General features: G+C 47.6%; 1 protein-coding gene across 2 annotated transcripts in view; it reads left to right on the top strand.

Annotated features, from left to right (window-relative positions):
- Window positions 1-640: 640 nt before the first annotated feature.
- Window positions 641-7,423, top strand: part of MORC4 (MORC family CW-type zinc finger 4) — a 51,107-nt gene continuing 44,324 nt past the window's right edge. Inside the window, exons 1-3 of one of the 2 annotated variants that reach the window (XM_030305951.1) lie at window positions 641-937; window positions 1,031-1,103; window positions 6,749-6,881. In XM_030305951.1, coding sequence (XP_030161811.1) covers window positions 836-937; window positions 1,031-1,103; window positions 6,749-6,881 — 308 coding nt within the window. In that variant the 5' untranslated portion in view covers window positions 641-835. The remainder of the gene's footprint in view (window positions 938-1,030; window positions 1,104-6,748; window positions 6,882-7,423) is intronic. The other variant, XM_030305950.1, reaches the window with a different exon arrangement.

Genomic DNA, 7,423 nt, shown 5'->3' with positions numbered 1-7,423 from the left:
TTAATTCCTTCATGAATATTTTGCACATCTATAAATATTCATCTACAAACATGGCCTTTAAGATCTGCATAGTATTCCATTTCATGGGCACTCCATAAATTAACCAATACCGTATTTTGGAGCATTTAAGTGCATCCCATTTTTTTTTCTTTTATAAACAGCCGCCCCCCCCCACACACACACACTTGAAAAGCTTTGAAGATGATTTGCCAATTGCGTTCCAGAAATTTCTGGGTGCTTCTGGAGGCACTGGAGCCAGAGGAGTCAGAATGCTTTCCCATCAGGCGAGCCTGCTATCTTCCCAGATAGCAAAACTGCAGTCTTTAGAACTTGAAAGACTTGTCTTATCCTGCCCGTTAGTCATGCAGCCTAACTGTGACTCTGTTCCAGAAATCCCTACATCCTCTCTCTTCCCTTGCCTCATTCCCGCCCCTCCCCGCGCACCCCCCCCCCCGCGCCCCCCTCCCCGCGCTTTCCCGCTCGGCGGCCTGGCCTATGGCAAACGCCAAGAATTAATTAGGGGCGGGGATCAAGGAGCGGCTGTCAGGAGGTCGCCATATTTCTGTACGGCCCTGAGGCCGCCCCGGCGGGCAGTCGGTCGGTCGGGAGAGGTGCTGACAGGGCGGGGCCGCCGCTCTGCTCCGCCGGCCTCACCCCTCCCGCCCGGGACAGGTGGCTGGAGCGCGCCCCGCCCCCGCCAGCTGCGGGTGGGAGCGAGGGAGGGCCAGCCCCAGACGGCCGCCGCCAGCTGCGAGGGGGAGTGAGTGAGGGCCAGTCCGGGACTGCCGGGCGAGGAGTCCGGCGGCAGCAAGCGAGTATCGTGGCGGCCAAAAAAATGCTCCTGTACCGAGGGGCCCCCGCGGGCCCTGGCGCGCCGGGCAGCGCGCTGGCCCGGCCGGGCGGCGGCCCGCAGGCCTTTGGGATCCGCCTGAGCACGGTAGGTCGGGGGCCCGAGGGGCTGCGGGGGGCGCGCGGGGAGGGCCCGGCGGGCCGAGGCCTCACGCGGGACGGGACCTTCTCTCGCCCCCAGATGAGCCCCCGCTACCTACAGAGCAACTCCAGCAGCCACACGCGACCCTTCAGTGCCATCGCGGAGCTGCTAGGTGAGTGGCGAGGGCGGGCCTGGCCGCGATAGCCCGAGGCAGCGGTGCCAACGTGGTGCCGTGGTCGCGAGAGGAATGTGCGGAGCCGCGCGGGGCGGGCCGGGGCTGGGGTGGGGGCGTCGGGACCGGCCCCGACCCCGCAGGCGGAGGGGGACGGCTCTCTCGCCAGGCGTGGGGGTGGGGGGCGAGGTCCAGCGAATAAAGCTCAGGAAACAAGGTGTGCCCGGAAGAGTTAGGACTCCCTTGTGCGTTTTCTTTCTGGTTCGTGATGTTCTGGGCACTTTAGGATAGCTTAGTTAATAATCAAAACGTGATGCATAAAAATACAGGGCCCTGAGGCAGCTGGGCTCCGCAGGCACTGGCGACCGACGGAGGGCGCCAAGTTAGCAGAGGGGCATTGCGGAGGACCCGGTAGGGTCCTGAGGAAAGGTCTGGAAGACGGAGTTCTTCAACTTTTGGGACCAGGGAATCTGGGAATGATGGGACATCTCTTAAGAGATGACACGAGTGCATTTGGCTCCCTGCGACTGCGGAGGGCTGGGTCCGTGGTCCACGAGCGCCCTCACACCGCTGGAATGAATACTGAGCACTTAACCTCTCGCTCCACCGATGTTTGCTTTTAAAGCGTTTTCAGTTGATCCCTTGAAGCCAAGTACATCAGCTTTTGCAGTAGTGTGCTAAATACTGTGTGGAAAGCAAAGAAGAAAGGCATTCCCGGACCAAATGCAGCACACAGAGCACATTGTAAATATTTCAGAAATTGAAAGAAGGGAGAGACGTTTATGGGACAAGGTAGCACGGTACAAAATCTTGAAAGTGGTTTCAAAGCTTGCTAGATGAACCCCAGCCCCTACTTAAAGCAATTGCTTTAACCCAGATTTTAAAACCCAGATTTTAAACACCAAATCACAACTCTTTGTGGTAATATTACTAATAGGAAAAAGAGGAGAGCAAAATGTTAACTGGTAGCCCAGAGCTTTCATTTTAGGTGTTCCTTCAATAGGGTTTTCTTCTCCACTTATGTATTAATTTTCTAGTGAATCATTCATCCGGTGAATATTTATTGAGCACACACTGTGGGCAAGGCCACTGTGGTAGGTACAAAAATGAGCACAGCACAGACTCCCTTTTCTAGTAGAGGGAGATAAAACATGTCCAGGAGGTTTATGCTTTGTATAACAGCAAAACAGAAAGGGGTGCATCAGCAAAGATCCACACCTCAAATGCTGTGGGAGTTCAGAGGAAGGAGGGATGACTTCCAGCTCACCAGGAAGAGGAGGGTTAGGAAAGGCTTTGTAGAGGTGGTGACATTTGAGCTGAGATTTGAAGGATCGGGACATGTGGATATGGATGTGGGGAGGGAAGGGCATTCCAGGCAAAAGGAACAACTGTGTGAACAAAAGCATGAAGAATATTGAGTAGTTGAGTTTAATTAGAGCAGGGAGTTTACAAGTAGTCAAAACTGTCGTTAGAGAGCTGATAAAGAGCCTTCACAAATACATTTGTAACTTTACCTTCTGAAGTCAACGGCCTTATTATAATTAATATTAGTACTGTCATTACCATCCTTATTATCCTCATCCTGCAGATAAAGATATAGAAGCTCAGAATTTAATGGACTTTTCCAAGGTTGTAGATCTAGTAAGTGGCAGATCCAGGACTCAAGCCCAGGTCTTTTTGCTCCAAGTACCAAGTAAATAATAAGGTTAGAAAAGGCAGACTAGGACCAGGATGTGACTGGGAGACCCAGGTATTGGGCCTTTTAGTCTGAAGTTTTCTGAGCAGGGGAAAGTCATGAGCAGAGCTGTGCTGCAGGAAAGTTAATCTTACAGCCGGGTGAAAGATGGATTGGAGAAGAGAGTCATGGCCTTGAGAGACTAGTTAGGAGGTTAACGTGATAATCCAGATGAGAGGGAATACACTCTGTAAACTAAGAAACTGACAGTGGGACCATAAATAGGAAGATGGGGGAGAGCTTAGAGATGCATGGGGTAAGAGAGTGAGAGACAAACCAGGATTTTTGAATTTCACATTTGAGGTCCTTTGGATGCTGGCGCTATATATGTGTATGTGTATGTGTGTGTGTATACACACACACACACACACACACACACACAGTAAAACCTTGGTTTGCGAGCATAATTCATTCCCAGAACATGCTTATAATCCAAAGCACTCGTATATCAAGGTGAATTTCAAGAACCATTGGTTCGGTTGTGATCATGTGACGATTGGCTGCACGAACTACTCGTATTGTAAGACATCGCTCATTTATCAAGTTAAAATTGATTAGAAATGTTTGCTTGTCTTGTGAACACTTGCAGAACAAGTTACTTGCAATCCAGGGTTTTAGTGTATATGGAACAGAGGAAGAATAGGCTTGTGTTGGTAGGTAATGACCTTAATTTTAGACAAGAATGCTTTAAGATACATGCAGGATGTCTGTAGGGCAGCAGCTTGGCCCTGGCGACTTTGCAAGAATCCACATAGGTTGTCCTCCTGGAACAGGAGAGGATGGGAGGCTTGTGAAGTGCAGCCCTAAAGTCCCCTCCCACTTTCCATCTTATCTGTCCCAGAGAGATTATCATGGGACAGTTTCCCATTGCCTCCCAGGCTCTGATGAGATACGAGGCTTCATTTAGATAGAATGCTTTCTTTTAGAAGACCAGGGGTTGGGTGGACCAGGTTAAAGGATAAGATAGATTTCCCTGGGATCTGGTTTCTCATGCTCTTGCCTCAGTGGGGGCAAGGAGAGGTAGAGATAGGGTTTCCCTCCCACTCAGGGTAGCATGGGGCCAGGTTAGGAGAGACAAGACTCCTTGGGATCTGGTAGCATGCAAGCTTGTCTGGGCCATGTTGGGAGTTAAGACATCCCAGGGTCTGGTACTGCCTCTCTTGCCTGAGTGGTGGGCAGGGGGAGGGGAGCAGGGGTTCTCTCACTGTCCTGCCTGTGCGTTGGCCGGGTGGGCTGGGATATCCTGTGCAACGTGTTGATAAATTTTTGGAAGGTGAGACAGCAAGAGGTTGGATTGAAACCAGCCACCAGATTGGTGCCATATTCTTATAAGGTCATTTGCTGAGGCTCACTATTATAATGTCATTTGTTGAGACCAAGGGAAAGGCCACTTCAAACTGAAAATAAGGGTAAGCTGTGCTAACTGCTGCCTGCTGTTGTCTTGTTCCCTGCTGCTGGAGCTGACCCTGGCCTCGTGTGTGCCCCTTCCTCCCCGGACTCCAGAAGCCTCTAGCCAAGGAGATAAGATATCTAGCTGCTCCTGGCAGCTACCTTGTAATCCCCGAAGTGCTTGTGTTAAAACTCTTTGGTATGTCCCTGTAAAAAAAAAAAAAAAAGCATCTAATAAAGTTTGGGCAAAATGCGCAGGAAACAGCAAAGAAGTCAAAGTGATTTTGTGAGAAGCCCGTGTTGATTCATTGAATGTGCTGTTATATAAACTTGGAATTGATACGTGTGACGTGTTTGAACTGTGAATGTTCATAAAGTGTTAGGAAAACTTCCTCCTGTGTTCAAAGTTTGCAAAATAGAAATGATGCCCAGTTGGTTGACAAGGTAAAGGTATCCATCTCAGTGATCCTGGCTTCCTGCCAGCAAGAGTGACTGATAAGTCCCAGAACAATTCAGGGCCTGCTTGCCAAGTAGTTTCTTGAAACAATGTGGGCAGCTTCACAATGCTGAATCCTTTTGTCATTTAAAGAAAAAACTGTTGCCTCTTACACAAAGTAAAAGACTGTATTTATGATAAAGCCTCTATTGCACATCAAACTTCCAATTCTGCCAAAAGTTGGCCCACTTGATTTACCACATGACACAAGGCTTTGGCCCTACCTAGTCCTTAAAGATTGACTATCAGACCTCATAACTCCCTTCTGGGGCTAATGGTGATGGCTTACAGCTGTTAAGACTTATGCTGGTTACAGTTAATGACTTTTATCAATGGCACAGGCAACACCATTATGACCCTTGAAATTAATCTGCATCTTGTTTTATTTGATGGCCATGACACACATCTAAGTGTAGCTTAAACTGTTAATTATATTATAAAAATTGATATTTTGAATATGAGTAATATTTCTCTTGCTTATAAGATATGTTCCCAGTGGAGAAATGCCATGATTTGAACGGTGGTAGTGGGACAGGTATACAGCCAGGACCCCACCTGGCTCTCTCAGCCTAGCCATGTGGTATCAGTAAGGATGCCAGGGAGAGGGAAGGGGGCTGGAAGGGTTAGTCTCTGTCTTGATTAAAGAGCTAGTAGGGACAGGAGTGCTTAGGGAGCCCATCCAACAGATTGTACACACTGCCCTCCCTCTCGGGCCAGTGAGCCCTAATGAGAGTAGTTCTACAGTACATGTGTCAGTGACCACCAGTTATGTGAACTGGTGCCTGTGGCAGAAAGAAGTGGTTTCTAGGGGCGCCTGGGTGGCTCAGTCATTTAAGTGTCTGACGCTTGATTTTGGCTCAGGTCATCATCTCAGGGTTCATGAGTTCAAGCCCCGTATCAGGCTCTGCGCTGGCAGCGTGGATCCTGCTTGGAATTCTCTCTCTCTCTCCCTCCCTCTCCTTCCCTCTCCCTCCCTCTCCCTCCCTCTCCCTCTCCCTCCCTCTCCTTCCCTCTCCCTCCCTCTCCCTCCCTCTCCCTCCCTCTCCCTCCCTCCCTCTCTCCCTCTCTCCCTCCCTCTCTCCCTCCCTCTCTTCCTCCCTCTCTTCCTCTCCCCCTGTGCGTGGGTGCTCTCTAAGTAAATAAATAAACTTTACAAAATTTAAAAATAGAAAGAGGTGGTCTCTAGACATTGATACCCCCTGCGGTTTTAGACATGGTACATATGTTAGAATATTGCTATATCTGCTGTCTCCTGAGTCTTAAATGATTAGCCCATTATGAAGACCTAACTGGGGAGGAATCGCAAAACTTTCCATATAATTTTTTTTCTGCTTAACTTCTGTGTTCTCTATTTGATGAGGGTTGGTCAGCTTCACCTTTAAGACTATTACAGAGTGCTTAAGCAGAATCACTCTTCTCTAAGCAGGCTTGTTACCCTCACTGGAATCTAGCCCAGCAATTAAATGTTTCAATTTGAACTTCTCTTTTAGTGCTCCTTAGGTGGTAAACAGGGATGGTGTTAATATCTGTATTCTTTAACAGAGGACGTGATGTCAAAAAGTAGAAAATAAAACATTCACAAATGCACTGTACTGTGTAGAGTGTGCATCTATTTGTATACATTGCACACTCAGCTGTTCTCCATAGCCACCCTTTACTATACGTGTTCATGAGCAGTAAAGTGGCTAAAAGATAAGAAAGAAGTAGTAAGATGAAATGGAGCAAAATGCTTTGTATATAGGAGTTGTTTTTCCCACAGACCCAGAAATGTTAAAGGAGAAAGGCAGATTGTAGCTCAATCATTATATGAAATCTAGAAATCAGCTTCATAACCCCATCTGCAGCCATGTCTCTCGTTCCCTGTAACTTAGTAAGCACACTACCATTAAAGCTCCCTGCCCACCTTTGGGAACATCCACATGAGGGGAATAAAGGATAGTTTCTTTGTCTTGAGGCACTGACGTAGAGATTTTGACGAAGTACTAGAAAAAGGGATCTAATATCACAGATTTCTACCTTTTGCAGATAATGCTGTAGATCCAGATGTATGTGCCAGGACGGTCTTTATAGATGTCGAGGAGGTCAAGAACAAATCTTGTTTGACCTTTACTGATGATGGATGTGGGATGACACCTCATAAACTACACCGAATGCTCAGGTAAACATGTCTTCATTCTTTTTCTCTTGTCTTGAGTTTATGAACTCTATTTGAGGCTTAATAATTTTTTAAAGTATTTTAGTTTCCCTTTATTCATTCAACAAATATTTATTGAGCATATGTTATGTGCCAGGGCACTGGTGATGAAGTAGACACTATTCTTGCCATCACAGAACTTACAGTTTATGGAGAATAGTAGAGTTTAACAAGGTCAAGGAGCAGGGGGTAAAGGAGGAGAGTTCAGGCAGAGAACAGCAAATAATAAAGACCTAAAAGGCCTTCACTGGTCTGAGACCTCCTCCAACTTATTTTAACCTGAACTCACTCTTAGATCAGAAGTATTAGAGTTGGGATGATTTGCGGATTCGAACCATGAATGTGCCTGGGTATAATCAAGCCCCATGAAAGATAACTAGAAGGCATTGGTACACATAACCTTCAGGAGGTTTTGTAGTAGAATTGCAAAATTAGGGAATTTCCTTTTCTGACTGCTAAAGCTGGTGATAGAGATTTCTGTTGCCACTCTCCATTCATTTAATTAC

This window comes from Lynx canadensis, chromosome X (genome assembly GCF_007474595.2).
Source record: "Lynx canadensis isolate LIC74 chromosome X, mLynCan4.pri.v2, whole genome shotgun sequence".
In the NCBI taxonomy this organism is placed as follows: Eukaryota; Metazoa; Chordata; class Mammalia; order Carnivora; family Felidae; genus Lynx; species Lynx canadensis.
This window is presented reverse-complemented; position numbering and strand designations above follow the sequence as displayed.